The sequence below is a fragment of the Verticillium dahliae genome, genomic scaffold, assembly GCF_000150675.1.
Source record: "Verticillium dahliae VdLs.17 supercont1.18 genomic scaffold, whole genome shotgun sequence".
NCBI lineage: Eukaryota > Fungi > Ascomycota > Sordariomycetes > Glomerellales > Plectosphaerellaceae > Verticillium > Verticillium dahliae.
The window spans coordinates 545,687-567,847 of NW_009276923.1; the positions used below are offsets into that span (position 1 = coordinate 545,687).

General features: G+C 40.3%; 1 protein-coding gene and 1 non-coding gene across 2 annotated transcripts; one reads left to right on the forward strand and one right to left on the reverse strand.

Moving 5' to 3' along the window:
* Window positions 1-455: 455 nt before the first annotated feature.
* On the forward strand, window positions 456-527 carry VDAG_20217. The gene has a single exon. It is a non-coding gene; the product is annotated as a tRNA-Ala (tRNA).
* Window positions 528-1,833: 1,306 nt separating this feature from the next.
* VDAG_07970 (DNA replication complex GINS protein PSF2) lies at window positions 1,834-2,646 on the reverse strand (the record flags this gene model as incomplete). The annotated part of the gene is made up of 2 exons (XM_009652736.1): window positions 1,834-2,469; window positions 2,533-2,646. 2 exons carry the CDS (start codon window positions 2,644-2,646, stop codon window positions 1,834-1,836), a joined length of 750 nt encoding a protein of 249 aa, XP_009651031.1.
* Window positions 2,647-22,161: the final 19,515 nt, after the last annotated feature.

Here is a 22,161-nt window from a genome sequence, read left to right on the forward strand (position 1 = left end):
TTTTCAGGACTGCATGGATTTGTCCAAGGCTTCATACTACTATGCCCTCTGTATCTGGATAGCGGCGTTTTGATCGAGTATGCAATACGATGGAGTCTGCGTTTGCCATACTGCCAGGGAGGATTTTCTAAATCTGTTCCCCACATATTGAGTTCCAGCAGTCTTTCCGATGGCCTGGCTTGTGGAGATATTCTGTAGGAATATCAATTTTGAGCTTCCTCGTGCATAGTGCCTGACAGGGAAGTGCAGAGTTTACAGTTGTATTGAAATTCAAGCGACAACACAATAAGCTTTGTCACAATGGCGGAGCTTATCTAGATTTTCGTCTGTTTGTTCTGTACAGAAGGCTCCGATTATTTAGCGTGACTTCTCCTGAGCAGGGTGATATTTTGAGTACGTGAGTGGAGCCTGAGCTAGTCGGTCATCTATCTTATAATCTGACTTTTCCACACAGTGGGGATGTAGGTCAGTGGTAGACTGTTCGCTTCGCATGCGAAAGGTCCCCGGTTCAATCCCGGGCATCTCCATTTTTTGCCATTCAGTTCACTGAACCTCGACTTAGCAACTTCATTATCCCAGTAGACCCCGCGCAACAACACTCTGTAGAGAACAGCTTGAATGTTCCAAGATGAGAAACATTGTTGAGCTTTCGGGGCGATGGCCCTTGCATGAGGCCGTGCCTCGCATCAAAGAATACAACGTACAGCGAAGAGTTTCTGAACCTTGGTCGGGAGACACCCTTTGTTCGTCCTTGTCTACTCTTATCCTACTGTTGCAATCCTGAGGGTTCCGTCTGTCTACCTTGTAGTAGAGTCACGACGCTGCAGGGAGGGACATGGTTCCGACCATAACCAACCAAAACATCGTATCCAACGTCACCAACACCAACATGATCAACCACAGAATTTCCAAGGCTGAGAATTTCACTGTTGGTGGAGCTCCTCGTGAAGGTAGCCACCACAAATTTGACCGTCGTGTGACCCGCTCCGCCTTGAAGGCAGCCGGCCTCCAAGCCATCTCAGGGCTTGACAGCCGCGGAAATCCTCCTTCCGATGCTCTGCTTGCTTTGGGAGGAGCCCGACCGTCTGAGAAACAAGATGTTTGCCCTTCCCAAGCCAAGCGTTTACCAGCTCTCACGCCGGTTAAGGATGCGACAGCAAACTCTGATACTACCAGCCCGTTAATAGACACCCCTGAACTCAATGACTTCAAAGTAGTTCTGCAGCAGGTCGGAAACATGCACCGGAGCGAGCAAGGCTCGGCCGTCACGGCATCCGTTGCCAATCACCCCCAGAAGTTGGTGCTGCGAGTCCCACAGCATCCTCGGAATAGAACTCATCATGACATAGAGGGTCATCATGTAGACAGATCACCGCGACTGACCAACGGGCGCGCCACACAGTCAGGGACTCTTGAGCCACAGTTGCTGTTCAAACGCAGACGGGCAACTTAAAGTCTCCGGAGCACACGAGGGTCACCGCCGGTGAGAGCGAGCGTGTCGCGACTGAAGCCATTGTTTGAGAGAGCTCCTCCGCTGGATGTGATGTACTCCCCGTCCGTGTCAAGCATAGGCAGTTCTGAGGAGGAAGGGATCGATACTGAGTGATGATGGTTGCGGCGTGTTGTTTGTTGTCATTCATACCAGGGTTGGCGGAGGGTCATGGTCGGCAGTGGTATCGTCTTTGAGCGAAGGGCTGATTTGGAGTTCATTTCGTTACTGCATCGTTGGTTAGAATTAGACACGACCCAAATTTCACTGAATCTACTGCTCACCTACGAGATGAATGCTCGCGCTCGATGCCGACAGGTGGGGGGGTATAATCGCCATCCTCGCTATCCAAACATGTCGTCGTCCTCGTCTTCGTTGTCGCCGCCAGCCCGGCTTCCATCCTCTTCCTCCTCCCGTCGTGTCATCTCTGTGCTGGCGCCAATTTTGCGCACGCCATCCATCACGCCCAGTATGAACCCCCTGCTCTCCGCCAGCTCCATGGCACCGACGCCGCGGAGGCCCATGACGCCGCCGACGTCCTTCTCGAGGTCCGCGGTGCTGTTGCGCATCTTGGCGGCACGCACCTCTTGCAGATCGCGCAGCAGGGCCCTCACCTGCGCGGAGGCGGGTATGTCGTCGCTCGCGCGGGCGAGGAGCAGTTCGGCCATTTCGAGCCAGTGGTAGGGTAGGGCACCCGACGGTGCGTCGGCTGTGCAGGAGGAGAGAAAGGGCGGCGACAGCGTGGTCGTGTCTGTGAGGCGGTGGGCGTTGCCGCGCGCGTCAGCCTTTGTCGGCGGCGGCGGCGGCGGCGAGAATGCTATGGGGTCCTTGTGCTTTTCGTGGGTGAGGATGGCCTGGAGGGAGTCGGGATGCAGCCATGGCGGGGGCACAATGTTGGCGCGGCGTTGCTTCTTCAGGAGGAGGGCGAGCCAGAGCGGTATCTTGGCACGATATGGTGGGCGTAGAGCGGGAGTCGCGCCCTGGGGGAGAGCATGGTCAGATCAGCTCCAGGGCGCTGTGAGGTTCAAGGGAGGGGCACCTACACTCAACAGCGGCATGCTCTCGAGGCGTTGTCTGGGAACAATGGTGACGAGCTCCATTTCGCAAAGGAAAGCGACCTCGCTCGGCACGAGGCCTGCTGGAAGTGGTAATGCCATTGTGCAATGCCGTCTGTGGTGGGGGTTGACAGCTTGAAGCAGGTCAAGGTGCTGTCGACGCGACAGCCATTAGTCGCGTCGTGGGAGGGTGACCGCGGGGTACCAAGGCGCCTGCCAGAAGTTGCTCGGTGTAGACTCGGTGTCAGGTGTCGACGACACCTTGTCTTAGTCAGCGTCACGGCCGCCATCGTGAGAGTTCTTGGCCCAAGCAAGACTCTTGGGTCCCTTCAGCACTGAAATCAAACACACGATCCACCTGGCCCATCTTCGCCTTCTATACCTCCAATGTAACTGACGAGTATGCTGTGCGCTAGCAATCGTCGGCAGTTCACATCAGCATGATCTGTTTTTTTTGGGCTTGCCGTCGTTCAGGTACAATCTTTGTCCAACGCTCGCTGGTGCGTTGGCCAGGGACGAGCCGCGAGCGACCGCGTCCGCCCTGCATTCTTCGTATTTTCCTCCCCTCCCTTGCTGTCCTTCTGAGTTGACCTCAGCCATGTCAGTCGCCGCATGTCAACAACTCGTGCAAATTCTTCTTTTTACCTCCCTTCTCTCAATGATGTCGGCTTTGCCGGTGCTACTGCGCTCTGGCGGTAGTCCCGCTTTCGGCGGCGAGCGAGATCCGCAACTGCAAACTCCAAACACCTCAAAAGTCGCCTACGCCGAGGACCTCTGCCGACTATCTTGGGGACGCCTTCCACTAGGTACGTGGTGACTGGTGCCGCCATCTCAAGATCCGTCCGACAGGTCCGTCTCGAGTTGTACGAGACCAGCCGTGACACCCGACGGAGCCGTGCCAAACTTGGTCTGGAAGTACGATGAGGTAGGGTGATGCTCGCACCTGTGGCTCGTGACAGCTGAAAGCATCCACAACTCGACCCACCTATTCACTTGGCCTTTAAGCGCCGTCGATCGCAGACTTTTCTGGGAGCTGGACCTCCTAGAAATGGGAATCAACAAGAAGAATTGCTGGCAAAGCCAACAGAAATTGCATAAGTAATAGGGGTTCAAAGTTGGTTATTGTATTGGTTAGAAAGAGAAGTCAAAAATGGGTATCTAGTGAACCTTCAATACTACATGCCCTCGTCAAATGAATACCCCCGTTGCATTGCACTTCCTGTCCCGTTCTCCCAAGTAACCATCTTCCACTAGGCCGCCCACGGCCTTAACCCATATAATACTACCTATTTTTTTTTTTTTTATATATATAGTACCCTATTTATATCCATTTAATCACCTAGAGGGTGATAGCTTTAGTTCTCTAGTTATACGGTCTTCTAAATATATCCTAAGTGAAAAGAAAGAAGAGAAGCTAGCATTAATAACTATTATTAGGTATCGGATCCTATTAATTAAACTATAACCCTCATAGACCCCTAAAGGACCTAGGTCGATAATAGAGGATAATAGCTATAATTATAATATAAAATAGCTTAAATAAAAAGAAGAAAGTATAAACGTAGGATTAATTATAGAGAGGAGACCGGTTATAATAATAGGTTATATAGTAATCTCTAATAGCTAAGATAAGGCCGATAATAAGCTATCTATTAAAGAACTATTAAATTAAGAAATTAATCGTAGAAGATATTCTAATAGTAATGAAGAATTAATTATAATAATAAGCTAAATCGTCGAAAAAAAATAATAGCCGTATTATAGAATTAGATATTATATTATAAATACTAAGCTATTGTAATAAAGAATCGGTTATAATAATAGACTAAATCGTCGTAGAAATAGTTATATAAGTAGAATTAAACGTAGTATTATAGGAAATAAGTTATAGTAATAAAGAATTAATTATAATAATAGACTAAGCTATTAGAAAAGTAATTATATTATAGAGATAGTTATAGAGTTATAGAGAATAAAATAATCGAGATAAGGAATTAGCTATAATAATAGACTAAACCGATATTACTAGGTCTATTATAGAGGGTTAATAGGTTATAAGAATAGGGTTAAGCTTAAGCCTAAGCCTCTAAGCTACCCTCTAAGGATAGAATTATATATAATAATAATAGTATATCGGGTCTAAGTACTAACTCTAGATCCTCCTAGTTATTATTACTATCCTATTAACGATATAGGCTAAGCTCTATAAGTAGTTATTCTAGTTAAATAATCTATCTTATTATAAAGTTAGCTATAACTCTTTAAGCCTCGCCTCGGATTATATAGAATAAAACCCTATTACCCTTATAAGCTAATAAGGGATCCCCTATATATATAATTAAATAATTACCGTAGATACTATTAAGTAAATAGTATAGTCTAGACGTAGCCCTCTTAAGGTCCTATAGGTTTAATCGTATAAGGATACTAGCGGTAATATATAGGGTTAATATTATATATATAGGGATATCTAGTCCTATTAACGATAAGATAAATATAAATACTTAAGAATATAATACCTCTATAATATTATCTAGCTATTCTATTATATCGTCGAATAAGAATTAGTAAAGCTCCCTAATTACTAAGATTTCCTAATAATTATTACGCTAAACCTACGCTAGGATATCTAATATAGCTCGTCTAATTAGAGGAATAAGGTCGTCTAGACTAGCTAAGTTAGCTAATTACTTAAACCTCGGAGGTAGGCCTATAAAGTCTAAGCTAGTACGATAGGGAATAATTATAACTAAATTATATAGCTAGGTAAATTAATCTCTTAATAGGAAGTTAGGTATTCGTAGTACTCTATCTAAGTATAACTCCTCCTCTAGAGCTTAAGATACGCCTCTTATTAAGCTACGATATCGTCCCCTAAAATAGACTATACCGCTTAAATCGATATTAAGTCGATTAATAGGGATTCCTTAATTAAACGCTTCTAGTAATCCTCTATATATCTTTATAAGAGCTATTTATACTAGAAGCTAGGTTATTAATCTTATTTACGTATCTATAACGTCTACTAGATCTCTTACTCGAAGGGAATCGATTAATAGTTTATATAGGTTACTAGCTATAGGTCTATATATAATAAAGGCTATTAAGGTAGAAGCGGTATATAAGGTATTAATAATATATTAATAAGGTCGTAATAATTTAAGGATTTCTATATATAGGGCTAAGAAGATTACTATATATTAAGTACTTATACCTTAAATATCTAATAGAGCGTTAAACTAGATATCTAAATTAAAATAATAAAACTAAATATTATCTAGCTATCCTAGATATATAATCTCTAAATATATAATCTCTTTTATTATAATATCCTACCCCCTTAAATAGTAAGGGAATCCTAGAGTTTATATTATTAATATTAATCCTATATCCTAGACTTTATCTTTATTAATAGTAAAGGCTAGAGGAGCTTAGGTATTAAGGATATAAGAGCTAAGTATTAAGGATAATAGAATAAATATCTAATTATCCTCGTTTAGGTTTAGTTAACGATATAGCTCTAGGATACGTCCCTAATTAAATTATTTAGCTTCTATATTTAATACTCTATAAATAAAATAAGATCGATCCTCTATATATCTAATATATATAAACCTATAAGGGTATATAAATAGAGCTATACTATAAAGTTCGTATAGTTTAAAGAAGTATAGGTAATAGGCTAAGAAGGTAGCTAGGGAAACGGTTAATATTTTATAATTAATAGTAAAGCGGCTATTAAAAGGGTTATAGGCTAGTGATTCTACTTTATATTTTAAGTCTAAAAGAATACGGGCCTAGGTTAATATACTAGAGATAACTAAGTTAAATAGAATAAAATCTATCTTTATATTATCTAATCCTTATATTAAAAGGCTAATTATTTCTATTAGGACCTCTAATCTTCTTAAATAGGGGATCCTAAAATCGAAGGACCCCTAGGGCTAGATATTAGTAGCTCGATTATAAGCGTATAAGCCCGGATAGTTCCTTAGAGATTATTCTCTATTATCGATATCCCTATCTTTAATAAATAATTAAAATAATAAATAAGAGCGTACTCGGTTTATATTATCGGTTAAGTATTATAATCGCTATTTAAATAAGACGGATCTACGGATATTAATATTATTAATTAAGACCTTCTTAATAAAGGATAGGCTTCTAGGTATTAATAGTTAGTAATATAGTAGCCTTATACGAGAACTAAAATTAGCTTTATCTAACTTAAATATAATTCCTTAATAGTTATCCCCTAAATTAAGAGTATTCTAAGGTACTATTTATAAATACTTTCCCCTATAATAGAATAAGCGCTTAGTCTTATTATCTTATTTATAATAAAAGCTATTATCTACGGATACTATAATAGTATTATTATCTAGTCTCGGGCTCTATGACTTAGGCTCTAGGGCTAATATACTAGAGTAACGGGCTAGCTAGGAGACGATTACCTATCCGGATCTATCCCGTATACGATATAGTCTAATTATAGTTTATCTAAGCTAGCTAGGTTAATACGGGTAAACCTATCTATTAAGGACCTTAATAAGTTTAGCGATAGCTATAAAATAGCTCTCGGTTAAACCCTCTATTATAGGCTCCTCTATAAATTATCGGATATACTAAAGTATAACTATCTCTAGACTCTTAGGGTCGCTATTAATATTAACGTCTATAAGACTAGCTTCTTATAGATAATCCTCTAGGGTACTATCGGACTAGCTCTAAGTATCCTCCTTAGTATCTACGTTATCGGTTAGTTCCTTAGTTAGATAGTTAGTAATAGCTTAGGATACTAATTAGGTCACCGGCTCTAGCTAACCCTAGCCTTAGGCCTACGTAGTAGTTAAGTTATTTATATTAGGCTTCCTTAGATATATATTAAGTTATAGGGTAAATAGTCGTAAATAAAATAATCGTAGGTAAGTAATTATAGAAGAATTAAAGATAGTAATTAGATATAATAGCTAGGAAGGACCATAATCTTAAAGGTTTACCTATTAGTCTCTAGCCTTATAATAAGTTCCCCTAACCTTCCTATTCTTACCTTAGACTTCCGGTAATAAGATATATAGTTAGAAGGAGTAAGTAATTAGGGTAAATAAGTTAGATATCGTAAATTATATCTCCTCTAGAGCTAGAGCTCCTAAGGTATACGAATTAAAGAAGAGTATATATAATAAGGTAGGGTAGGTAATTAGGGAGGTAGGTAGTAATATAGGTATATAGTGAGAGGTAAAGGAGGAAGAAAGGAGGAGAAGTATAGGAAGAAGAAGAAGGAAGAAACTTAGGTATAGTATTATAATTACCGTTCCTTCCCTCCTATCTAATCTAGGTAGCTATAAGCTCTCTTAGAAGCACCTCTAAGGCCTATTCAACGTATCCTCTTCTAATATAATTACGTTAATAACCCTCTTCTAAAATAATTATATTAATAACCTCCTTCTAATATAGCTACTATAATCGCTCTAATCTTATACCTCGGCCTTCTTAATAGTTTCTTAAATAGTAGCTATTTATCCTCTATAGCTAGATATCCTTATCGTAGCCGAAACTCCTTTAGATAGTCCTAGTATCGCTCTAGGGCTATAAGTATACTATCTAGCTTCTTAATCCTATATATCCTTTATTTATACTATTCTAATATCTAGAAAGGCCCTTTCTATTAGGCCTCTAGCTTTAATAGTTTACCTTCCTAAATTAGCATTACTAGTATACTAGTAGTAAATAGCTATACGGTCTAGAGCTAGTACTTAGTAATAATAGCGGCTCTCTCTCTAGAGTTATAGTAAATATAGTCTTAATAGAACTCTATTTAGGCTATCCGTACTTCTATAATATTAGCCTAAGAGGATAAGCTATATTCTAGCCTCTAGTTAGGTCTAATTATAATTATTAGTAATAATATCCTAGATAGGGATAAGTATTATTACTCTATATTACTAATTAATAATATCCTATATATAATCTTATATAGTAAGTAACCTACTATAGCTATATACTTAGAGTTTAGGGCTTTAGTATACTATCGATAGTCTAGGTCCTAGTTTATATAGCTAGCCCCTATATAGTTTATTACCTATTATATTAATTAATTAATTACTTCTATTATACTAAAGCTTTTATATAACTAAGCTAGTCCTAGAATTATGCTTACGTTTAGGTAGGCTAGGCTATCTATAAATTCTATAGCTATAAAGGCTAATCTAGTATCTAAGTAAAAAGCTAATAGTAATATTCTAATCTTAGCTATCTAGGATAATATAACCCTAAGTATCTCCGTAGCTATAGTTCCTATTATCGGGAAGGCCTAAGTAAATCTACTAAAGTAGTCTACTATTACTAGGATATAGTAGCGGCCCCTATTAATAACTAGAAAAGGTCCTAGGTAATCGATACCTATAAGTTAGAATAGTTTATTAACCTATACGTCTACGGGAGGAGCCTTTAGCTTATTAGGCTAATATTTCGCGTATATCTAGTAGCTAGCGATATAGTTAATAATATCTAATACTATACGAGGCTAGTATACTAAAGCCATTAATTTCCTTCTCGTAGAGTTAAGCCCCTAATAGCCTATATTATTATATACGGCCTTTAATACGTTTACTACTTCGTTCTTAACTAAGTATAGCTATTATAGGCCTTTACTTATATAATAGAGGAGTTTCGTATTCTCGATCTTGAAATAAGTAGCTTAGGAAATAATAGCCCTCCTCTAGTGCTTATTCTAGGTACTATCGATTATAATTAATATTAAGAAGGTAATAATATCCTTATACTATTAGGATTTTATATATTTACCTATCCCCGGAAGTCTAAGTATAGCGTTTAATATATACGTAGATAAAATACGACCCCCCGATTACTTTATATTTAACGGAATTCCTAATTTAAAGTCCTAAACTAAAGTATCGGACTTAGCTCTCTAAGATATATAAGGTTATAAGCTAATTAGATAGCTTAAGGCCACGATATCCTATACTAATGTTACGACCTGGCAGCTTCCGAAGGGGGAACACTGTCAGAGGGTTAGGGTTGCTGTTTGCAGAAGCTTAGGTTGTGACTCTGAGACGATGTGGTGTCGTAAGGCGTTGCGCACTCGTTACAATGGATACAAGGTAAGACTTAGATTGATCACTGTCGTGAGAAAGAATGTATCTACAAGTACCGAATGCCCGTCCTTATATACCTGTCATTCTGTCCTTGTCGTGTTGGGTTGGTGAGTCCATGTTGGATGGCTCACCTTTCTTGTCGTGATCCTGTTGCTTGGGTCACGGTGTGGTTAGTGACCGGATCACTTTGAGAATCGTGATCTGGTCACGGTCACGTGAGTGATCCTGTGGGTCCGTGCGGCGCGTCCGATCGCCTGCGGGGTGTCCTGCCTGGTGTCCTGGTGACGACCGGGCTGGGGCGTTACAGAGGTATAGGAAGAAGAAAGAAGGAAGAAACTCAGGTATAGCGTTGCAACTGCCGCTCCTGCCTCCTATCTAACCTAGGCAGCCATAAACTCTATTAGTGACCCTCTTCTAATATAATTAGTGACCCTCTTCTAAAGTAATTATATTAGTGACCTCCTTCTAAAGTGGCTACTATAACCGCTCTAGTCTTGCGCCTCGGCCTTCTCAATAGTTTCTTAAATGGTAGCTATCCATCCTCCATGGCTAGATATCCTTGTCGTGGCCGAAACTCCTTCAGGTAGTCCTAGTGTCGCTCTAGGGCTATGGGTGTGCCGTCTAGCTTCTTAATCCTATATATCCTTCGTCTATACCGTTCTAATATCCGGAAAGGCCCCCTCTATCGGGCCTCTAGTTTCGGTAGTTTGCCTTCCTGAATTAGTATTATTAGTATGCTAGTAGTGAACGGCCGTACGGTCCGGAGCTAGTGCTTGGTAGCACTAGCAGCTCTCTCTCTAGAGTTATAGTAAATACGGTCTCGATAGAACTCTATTCGGGCTATCTGTGCTTCTATAGTATTAGCCTAGGAGGATAAGCTATATTCTAGCCTCTAGTTAGGTCTAGTTATAATTATTAGTAGTAATATCCTAGATAGGGATAGGTACTATTACTCTACGTTACTAATTAATAGTATCCTATATATAATCTTATACGGTAAGTAACCTACTATAGCTATATGCCTAGAGTTTAGGGCTTTAGTATACTATCGATAGTCTAGGTCCTAGTTTATACGGCTAGCCCCTATACGGTTTATTACCTATTATATTAATCGGTTAGTTACTTCTACTATACTAAAGCTTTTATATAACTAGGCTAGTCCTAGAATCACGCTTACGCTTATGCGGGCTAGGCTATCTATAAATTCTATAGCTATAAAGGCTAATCTAGTATCCGGGTAAAAAGCTAATAGTAATATTCTAATCTCGGCTATCTAGGATAATATAATCCTAAGTATCTCTATAGCTATAGTTCCTATCGTTGGGAAGGCCTAAGTAAATCTACTAAAGTAGTCCACTATTACTAGGATATAGCGGCGGCCCCTATCGGTAACTAGAAAAGGTCCTAGGTAATCGATACCTATAAGTTAGAATAGTTTATTAACCTATACGTCTATAGGAGGAGCCTTTAGCTTATTAGGCTAATGTTTTACGTATATCTAGTAGCTAGCGATATAGTCGATAATATCTAATACTATACGAGGCTAGTATACTAAAGCCGTTAATTTCCTTCTCGTGGAGTTAGGCCCCTAGTAGCCTATATTATTATATGCGGCCTTTAATGCGTTCACTACTTCGTTCTTAACTAAGTATAGCTATTATAAGCCTTTACCTATATAATAGAGGAGTTTCGTATTCTCGATCTTAAAATAAGTAGCTTAGGAAATAATAGCCCTCCTCTAGTGCTTATTCTAAGTACTATCGACTATAGTTAATATTAGGAAGGTAATAATATCCTTATACTATTAGGATTTTATATACTTACCTATCCCCGGGAGTCTAAGTATAGTATTCGATATATACGTAGATAAGATACGACCCCCTAGTTACTTTATATTTAATAGAAGTCTTAACTTAAAGTCCTAAACTAGAGTATCGGACTTAGCTCTCTAGGATATATAAGGTTATAAGCTAGTTAAATAGCTTAGGGATATTATATCCTATATTAGTTACTAGGCTGCTAGTCGTTCGGCTTTATACTTCTCCGTGGCTTACTATATTAGGTCTTAATAGCCTCTAGAGCTATCCTTCTAGACCTATATACTATTATCGTCCTAGTATCCGAACTAGGATAGGTTATTATTATACTTAACTAAGTTAAATACCGTCCATAAGAGGGTATCTACTACTTTATTACGTTCCTCTAAGATATATTGAATTTCTAGGTTTAATAGCCGTAGTTTAGTTACCTACCGAGTATAGATGCTATCGTAATAGCCTAATAATAGGAACTATATAAGTAGTTAGTAGTTAGTATAGATAGTTAATATTTCTTCGGTATAGAAGTAGTATTAATATCTCCTATAGAATTCTATAATTATATATAGTTCTTATTTATAAGTACTATAATTTCGCTATATCTTTATAAATAGGAATATATTATATAGGAGTAGCTTATCGATACCTCCTTAGATTTATATAATTATATAGCTAGTACTAAATCTAGAAGCATCTATATATATCTTAACCGGTTCCTTAATATTATATCCTTATATCTTAATAGCTTAGGCGTATATAGTCCTTAGGGTAGTAAATACTATAGATTTAGCATTATTCTATTACTACGTAATATTCCCCGTAAGTCTATAAAGTAGTCTCGATAACTCTATATAATTATATATCTAGCGCTAATATAGTCCTAGGGCTCTAAGGAATAACCTAACCTATATCTAATCCCGTAATATAGGCTATTTACTAAGCTTCTTTATATATTCTAGCTTTACTATTATCCGACTATTTACGCTATAGTTCTACCTAATAGCCGTAACTAAGTCTAATCTAAGGCGAAGTTTCGAGAATAATAGCTTTAATATTAACTATAATAGACGTAATAATAAGTAGTACTTTAAGAAGGTCTATTGCTTACGGAAGTCTATATATATAATAAATATATTATCGAAATAATTAATAGTTAGGGCTAGTCCTCTAAGGTCTAGGGGTATTATTATTAAGGGTTTAATATATAGTCTAAGTATAGGCCTAAGCGCTATCTTTATAGCTTCTATTATCGAGTAAGCTATAGTCTAAGACCCCTATAGTATCCTAGTTAATTATAGTTATAGGAATCTATCTATAGCGAACGTAAATACTAAACGAGAGTCTAGGTATACTCCGATAGACTAATAGGCGTACTTTAGGTTAAGTACGCTATATAAACTAATCCGCGGGTCCGCTAGCTTATTATAGACCTTATTTAGCTAGGTAATTAATATCCTAGGCATCTCCTCGGTTATATAGCTATAGTTAAAGGTAAGTCTACGCTTAGCCTAAGGGTCTACCTCCTATCTAGACTTAATTACTAGGACTAGTTCTACTCTCTAATCCGATAAAGTACTATTTATTAATAATATAGACTTATATATACTAGCCTCGATACTATCCTAGATTAATTTATATAGCTAGTATTATTCTACTAATATTCGACGTTTCCTAGGGGACCTATTCTATAGCTATATTCCGGGTTTCAAGCGTATATAGTATTTATATAGGTCTATTAATAGGATATTATATATTAAATTTACAGTAAGCCCGTAATAAGTATATAGGGTCCTTATTATATCCTTATATAGGTTATCTAGCACTAATAGCCTAAGTATATATCCCGAGTCCTTAATCTATTATATAATAACTCCTATAGATATAGTCTTATCTATTAGTAAGCGGTCTATATACTATTTAGTTAGGAAATATAGACTTAGATAATACTCTATATTAATACCTTTAGGGGTAGTCCTCTAGAGCTCCTTATCTAGGTTTAATTCTATAGCTATAATTAAAGAATATACTCTTAGATAATCGGTCTCTATTAATAATTAGCTATCTTAATAATAATATAGGCCTTTTACCCTTATATATAATATACTATTATATATAGCTACCCTTAGAGTATAAAAATATAATTATACTAAGTAGGTTCTAGTTAAGTAACTAAATCCACTAATAATATCGTCTAGGTATAGTTTTCCGATTTATCTAGGTCGTATAAATAGGATTAGTTTTCCGAATTAGATTAAGCTTTTATATCTATATCTTTAGTATTATTAGAGTTACCCTAGTTATTAGCCGATAAATTATTAGTATTAGTATCGCTATCTAGGTCTTAGTATAGTACTATTATATTCTCGGGGTCTAATAGTATCCTCTATCTCGTAGAAGGTTAAAATCTAGGGCCTTATAGCGCTCTAGCCTCCTCCTTTCTAGCTAGGTTATTAATTATTAATTAGCTATTCTAAATATTTAGGTATACGTTTACCTCCTAGAGCTAAGGGAGGCCTAGTATTAATTATACTCTATAAGACCTATAAAAATTAAGTTTAACGATAGCCTAGATATCCCTCTATAAGCTATCTACTATAGCCTTAAGGACGATAAATTCCCGTATAGGGGTTATATTCCCGTCTAATATAATAATATATAGTCCCCTAAGTCCTACTAATAAGAGACTATATTTAGGGATCTAGTAGAAGTTAATAATAACTAAGGAGATTATATTAACTTTAGAACCCTAATCGGCCTATATCGAGTTAAGTAGTATAGGGAATCTAATTATCTTACCTCTAACCTTAGCCGTAACTATATAATCTACTCGGTATAGTCTAGTAGCCGTATATAACCTAGGTATTATATCTAAACCTATTAGCCTCTAGAATCTAGGGGGTAGTCCCTTAGCTTCTAATAAGCCTAATATAGTATATATCTTAATTATAGCTCCTTTCTAAATAGCGTATTTATGGAGATACTTAATCGTATCCGGGGATATCTATATAATCTCTATAAGGTTTACTTAGGTAGTAAACCTCTTAAAGAAGGCTAAGTAATTAAAGGGGATAGCACTATCCTAATTAACGATAAGGGCTAACCTATCCTATCTAGGCTTCCTAGCTTTATAGCTAGTACGAGTCGTTAGTCCTTTATTCTAAGTAGTTACCCTCGGGTATATAGCTACTATATCGGCTAGGTCCTCTAGGGATACTCCTTAATAGAACGGTTAGGGTTAATTAGGTAATAATGCCTATAACCTAGGTATACTAAATTCTAGTCTTATTTCCTTAGAAGCCGTTAGCGAATAGGCCTTCTATTTCTTCTTAGTTAATAGTCTAATAATAATTAAGAATATTTATATTAAAATAGAATCTAAAACTTCTTTAATTACTTCTAGCTTAGTATAGGTAATCTTATCGTTAAACTTAATACTATACGAATAGGAGTCGATTATAGTACTTATATTCGATAGAGTAATATTACTATCCTAGGGTTAGGCTAAATTATCGTCTCCGGATCTAGAAGACTTAACCTCTATAATAATACCTACCTTCATTAGCTATATAATAACGTCCTCTAGGGTTAGGCCTATACTTATAAAGGCTATATTAGATATAGTACTCTAGGCTTCGATACCCTTCTAGCATAGGATATCTACTTCCTACTACTAGAGGCGTATAGCTATAGGGTTATATTTACTAGTAGGCGGGGTATATCCCTTAATACTATAGGTATAGTATACTACTCTTATATAATTATCGGCTCTAATTAAAGATTATACTCTATTAATAAAGGGGTTAATTAACTATAGTAGCGATTAGCGGCTATCCTAACTTCCTATATTCTACTACTATTACTAGGGTGCCTAAGCTTAGGGGCGTTATTAATAGGGTAGCTATACTAGAGGCTTAGAGGTAAACGATCCTTACTAGCCTATCTATTAAGGCTTACGGTATAGGCCTAGCGGGATTTAGTATACCTAAGTAGTATACTTAGTGCTTTAATATCTACTTACTAAATTAGGTACTACCTATATAGGAGCAGGAAGGGCTAGCCTCTAAGTAAAGCTCTAGGCTTAAGTAAGGTTAACTAGCTAATATTATATAGGAACTTATTTCTATAATATCTAGATCTATTAAGGGATAGGGCAAATAACTCTAGTAAATATAGTAATTACTAACGGTATAGTATTACTATCTTACTAATTATCTAATAATAAAAGGCTATAGAACTTAGCTAATACTCTCTCTATACTCTTATTTTACTAAGCTCGCACTATTTATTTAATAAGGCTAATCTTAATCTACTCCGCCTAGGCCTTTATAACGAGTTTTCGATCTTTAATAGTCTATCTAGCTTATCGGATAAGGGTATAAGCGTCTCTTAGACCTTCTACCTATATAGTAGACTTCTTAATAGACTCTTAATAGAGCTCGAGGTCCTATAAGCCTTATATAAATTAACGTACTACCTAGGATAAGTAATTACGTTCTAAGATAAATAGAGGTATAGCTCCTAGGTCTCTAGAGTCTCGACCTCTAGTATATCTTAGGTAGGCCTAGGCCCTAAGGTAGTATCTATTAAGGGCTTCTCCAGGGTATTACTCTAGGGTTATAGGCTTATTATCGATTATATTAGCGATAATAGCGGGGAATCGCTCCTTTAATAAGGTTTCTATAAGAAGAGCTTCTATAGGTCCTAGGTTAGGATAATCTAAGGTATTCCTTATAGCTATATAAGAATCTAAGAATATAGCTATAATTCTATTATATAATCGGTCTACTATTACGAGGTATTATCGAGGGTCTAGGGGTAACTATCTAATATAATTAAACTTATATCTTAGACGATTAATCTATCTAGCTATAGACTATTTACTATCGAAAGTACTATAGTTAATAAAGGTAGGTAGTCCTGCTATGGCTAGAGGTCTAGGGGCTACTAATAATATAGTCTATTATTATAACTAATCGGGACTTAAGCTTTAATAGGAGGGACTTAAGCCTTAATAGGAGGGACTTAAACCTTAATAAGGGGGGCTTAAACCTTAATAGGGGGGGCTTGAACCTCTTAAGCCTTAATAACTAAAAGGGGAATTCTAATAGGTAATAGAAGATATTCTAGGGAGCTAAGGTAATAACGCTAGGGAATAGGTTTATAGCAACGGGGCCTCTATAGCAGTAGCACCGTTATTACTTAGTCCGTAGTCTTATAAACGGGAAGATTCTAGACCTCTATTAATAGAATTAAATATACTAGGAGATAATAGACGTATTAGTATAAGATAGATAGATAGATCCGGAGTAGGAGATCCCCTAGAAAGTCTTATTAATGCTTAAGAGTTAGCGGACTAGGCAGGAGTGAACTAGCCTATTACTAAGGAAGTTAATATCTATAATCCCTAGTCACGATAGGAAGGCCTAGTCGACTATCGGCCCGACTATCCTAATATTCCTACTTCTAATTCTAAGCGTATACTAGACCTATCTAGTAAGATTACCCTAATAATCGTCTATAACTGCTATAATATCGTAGGTATCGCTCTAAGGTAGTAAGGATATATATATAATTAATAACTTAGGCCTACGCTACTAGGATCGCCTAATAGGGCTATAGATAGGGATATTAATATAAAACCTATAATAAAATCCTATCGATAGGATTCTAGTAGTCTTATATATCGGCTTAGGTCGAATAGCGACGAAGGATATATATCTTTAGAGATATATTAATTATATAGAGATAAGGATATAGTTATTAACCCTTAGTTATCTAGTAGTAGTAATAGGGTTACTATACGCGTTATAGTGCCTCTTTTAATAAGATAGAGCTATAACTAGTAAAGATATGAAAGTTAAGTAAGCGATTAGGGCGGAACTGATTAGAGGCCCTGCTATGGTTACTAGAAATAGGAATTAATAAGAAGAATTACTAGCAAAGTTAATAGAAATCGCATAAGTAATGGGGGTTCAAAGTTGGTTATTGTATTGGTTAGAAAGAGAAGTCAAAAATGGGTATCTAGTGAACCTTTAATGCTGCATGCCCTCGTCAAATGAATACCCCCATTGCATTGCACTTCCTGTCCCGTTCTCCCACTCCCAAGCTTGCGTGCTGATATGGCAAGCGGGTGTTACGACCTGGCAGCTTCCGAAGGGGGAACACTGTCAGAGGGTTGGGGTTGCTGTTTGCAGAAGCTTAGGTTGTGACTCTGAGACGATGTGGTGTCGTAAGGCGTTGCGCACTCGTTACAATGAATACAAGGTAAGACTTAGATTGATCACTGTCGTGAGAAAGAATGTATCTACAAGTCCAGAATGTCCGTCCTTATATACCTGCCATCCTGTCCTTGTTGTGTTAGGTGGTGAGCTCATGTTGGATGGCTCACTGGTTAGTTGTTGGTGATCCATGATGTTAGGATCACGGTGTGTTATCCCGTGAGCCATTCCCTGGCTCACTGCGGCGTCCTTGGTGAGCCCGACGACTCACCCTTTATGTCTGAGTGAGCCATCACGTGATTTGCCAGGTGGGCCCGATTCTTATCTTATCGCGCTCCCTGATCGCGGGGTCGTCGATTCGCGGCCGCCCTGCTTCCTTGGTTGTTACATGATGCTCCTCCTCCAGGCCGATGTCCCAGCGGCCATAAGTAGTAAGTCCCAGCCGCCTGCGGTGGTTCTTCTCTTGTCATCCTTACTAACCATGACAAAATGTCAGGTCGTGTCATAAAACGTTCGTCTGCCAAAACCGACCAAAGAAAGGCGCTCGCTGCTTTGATTGACTCCGAGGGCGAAATCAAGATGCCTTGTACGGGGTGCTTCAAGCGACATCTCGTCTGTAAGACCGCCCCTGGTTCTTCTCGCTGTGGGGAGTGCATCCGTCGCGGTCGCTCTTGTGATGGTGTGAGCGTGGTTTCTGCGCGTAAGTTGGTCCCTGGTGGGGTCATGGTCCTGTTTTCTAATGATCGTCTAGTGGAAAAGGCTCTTGCAGAGCAGAAGAAGCGAGAGGCTGAGATTGAGGATGCTGAAATGGAGTTGGAGGTGCTCCAAACGAAGTTGGCGACGGCCTTGGGTCGTTTGTCCCGTCTTCGCAAGATGCGGAAGGCGGCGAAGGCTCGTGGGGAAGAGTTGTTTGCTCGTGGGATTCGTCAGTTGGATGAGGAGGACGGCGTCCTTCCTCTGGGCGGGGACAACCTAAGCCTCGAGGCTCAGGAGGCCAACGTGGTTCAGGACCTTCAGGAGTGGGGTGCTAGCGGCGTCGTGGACTGGTCCTCGTTGGGCTTCGGGGAGGAATTTTCCGACCTTGGTCCTGTGCCAGGCGATGATATTCTTGGAGCAACTGCGGGCAGTTCAGGTTCTTGACTGGTTCCCATGTGTTTTCTTCATGCCCATAGTTCTTCCATTTGATCAAGTATTCTTCTTGTTTGCTTATCTTTCTGTGATCGAGGATTCTTTCGACTTCATACTCGTTGGTATTTTCGACTTCCACGTTTGTTTCGAGTGGTGCGTTATGTGGTGCTGGCTCTAGTAGTGCAATGTGAAAAACGGGGTGAATCTTCATGTTCTCTGGTAATGAGAGGTGGTAGTTGGTATCCGAGAGTTTCTTGAGAATTTTAAATGGTCCTAGTTTCTTGAAATCCAATTTGTCGTTTGGTCGTTTGGTTTTGATGTTTCGGCGGATGAGGTAGACGCTATCTCCCTCCTGTAAGGATGGTCCCTTCATCCTTGTCTTGTTGGCGTACGTGGTCATTCTGGTGCGTACGAGCTCGAGGTCGAGCTTGATTTGTTCCTGGATCTTGCGGATGTTGACCGCAATGTTGGTCGCTTTTGGCGTGTCCGGTGCTTCGCGGCGTTCCGCGTAGGCTGTTGGGTTGTACCCGTAGTTGGCATAGAAGGGTGATTCCTTTGTTGACTCGCTTGGTGAGCTGTTGTATGCGAACTGTGCGATGGGTAGTAATGTGACCCAGTCATCTTGTTGGTAGTTGATATAACACCGAAGGTACTGCTCTAGAGTCTGGTTCGTTCTTTCTGTCTGTCCGTCTGTCTGCGGGTGAAAAGCCGTGGATAGCTTATGTTTGGCTCCAAGTTGAGCGATGAGTGACTTCCAGAAGTTGCTGGTGAAGAGCTTGTCTCTATCTGACACCAGTTCTTTTGGGAGTCCGTGTTGTCCCACAATGTTCCTGAGGAACACATAGGCGAGGTCTTCTGCCGTTCCTGTGGCTTTATACGGGAGAAAGTAGGAGTACTTGGTGAGTCGGTCGACGACTACTAGGATGTTGTCGTAAGAGGTCCCAGTTAAGGGTTCCTTCGATGGTGGCAGGCTGGTGATGAAGTCCAGTGAGACTGACTCCCAGGCTGCGGTTGGTACTGGTAGTGCTTTGAGTTCTCCATAGGGCCTGTGTCTCTCTGCCTTGCTTTTCTTGCAGAGGTTGCAGTTGCGGATCACTGCTGTGACGTCCTGTCTGGTTCCTTTGAAGTCGTGATGTTTTCTGAGTCGGGCGAATGTTTTCGCTACTCCTTGGTGTCCGTGGGCCTTGGCCCCGTGGACTTGTTCGATGAGCTCTGTGGTGCTCTTGGGTGGCTTGGCGGGTTTTATTCGTGTGGTGACCGCCAAGGTACGGTGGTACGGGATTAGATTTCCTTCTTTGTCGCTTGCGAGGATTGCGTTATTGTTTGGGGGTGTGGTTTGTTCGTGGTCTGAGCGTCTGCTCAAGATATCTGCCCTGCCATTCTCAGATCCTTTGCGGTAGATGATGGTGAAGTTGAATTCCGAGAGGAATTCCGCCCATCTAATCTGTCGTTTGTTGAGGTCTTTGTTCGTTGTGAAGTGTGCAAGATTTTTGTGGTCAGTGTAGACCTTGACTTCGTGTCGTGCTCCGGAGAGATACGTTCTCCATTCTTTGAAGGCTTCGATGATTGCCATGAGTTCTTTGTCGTGTATCTGATAGTTGAGCTCTGGTCCGTGTAGCTTTTTCGAGAAGAATGCTACTGGGTGCAATCGTCCTTGGTCGTCCCTCTGGCCTAACTGTCCTCCAATGGCGAAGTCGGAGGCGTCTGTCTCGACTTCCATGGGTTTTTCGGGGTCTATCATCCGGAGGACTGGCTCGCTGAGGACGGCGTCGATGATTTGGCGAAATGCTTTTTCTTGGGGTTCGTTCCACGCGAACTCTATTTCCTTGACCGTGAGGTTTGTCAAAGGATTGGCGGTCTTGCTGTATCCTTTTAGGAATCGTCGATAGAAGTTGACGAAACCGAGGAATGCTCTGACGTCCTTGACGTTTTTTGGTGTAGGCCATTCCCTGATGGCTGCCACTTTGGATTTTTCCATCCTGATTTCTCCTGGGGTGATCGTATACCCTAGGAAATCTACTTCCTGTGTGTGGAACTTGGCTTTTTCTGGTTCTACTAACAGTTCGTGCTGGTGTAGTCGTGTGAGGACCTGGTGGACGTGTCCCTTGTGCTCTTCCATCGTCTTCGAGAAAATCAGAATGTCATCGAGGTACACTACCACGAAGACGTCCAGGAATTCTCGCAGTACATCGTTGATCATGTTTTGGAAGGTTGCGGGGGCGTTGGTCAATCCGAATGGCATGACCAAATACTCGTAGTGTCCTCGTCGTGTTCGGAATGCTGTTTTCCATTCTTCTCCATCCTTGATGCGGATGAGGTTGTATGCTCCTTTGAGATCGAGCGCTGTGAACCAATTGGCTCCTGCTAATGCGTCCCTGAGTTCTGATATCAGAGGCAATGGGTAGCAGTTCTTGATGGTAATGTCGTTCAACTGTCTGTAGTCGACGCATAGTCTTTCCTTGCCATTCTTCTTTGGCACAAAGAGAATCGGGTATCCTGCTGGGGATGTCGATGGTCGGATGTATCCTTTTCTGAGGTTCTCCTTGAGATACTCGTCGAGAGTATCCATCTGTCGAGGGTTTAATCCGTAGATCTTGTTAAATCGGGGGCTCTCCCCTTCCTTGATTGGGATTTCGTGGTCGTAGTGTGTGTGCTTAGGTAGCACCGTGTCGACTTCTTCCCTGAAGATCTTTTCGTACTTCCAGTATTCCTTGGGTACGTTCTGCAGTCTTTCTTGCTGTTCTGTTGTGAGCTCCTCCGGGGTTGTCTCCTCTGAGTTGTCCCTATTCGTGAGGGCTAGTTGGAGGTCGCTTGAGAGACCGCTCGTGGGTCTTTCCTCAGGGGCTGACGTACTCCACTGGACGCGGCCAGCTGTCCAGTCAATCTGAGGGTTCCATTCTCTGAGCCATGGGATGCCTAGGATGATTTGTTTTCCTCCCATGTTGGTGATGTCGAAGGTTATGTGGCCGGGTCGGCGAGAAATGAATACCTGGAGGGGCGCAGTCTCCGTATTCACGATTCCTCCTCCGTACGAGACCGCTTGTCCCTCCACCGTGCTGAGCTGATAGGGTTCCTCCTTATATTTCCAGCTGATGTGGTTCTTGTTGATATATTCGGGGCTCATGTAGTTGCCCTGGGCGCCGCTGTCTAATAGCGCGCTCGCCCATCTTCCTCCTACGTTTATTCGTACGTAGAGGTGGTTTGTGCCGTGGGTTCGTTCGGCTGAGCAGATTGCTCTTACTTCCTTCGTCGGTCGTTGTCCCTGTTCGACCGACGCTTGCCTTTTCCCGAAGAGGGTGGCGTCGTGTGGCCATGTCATGGATGGTCCGTCCGAGT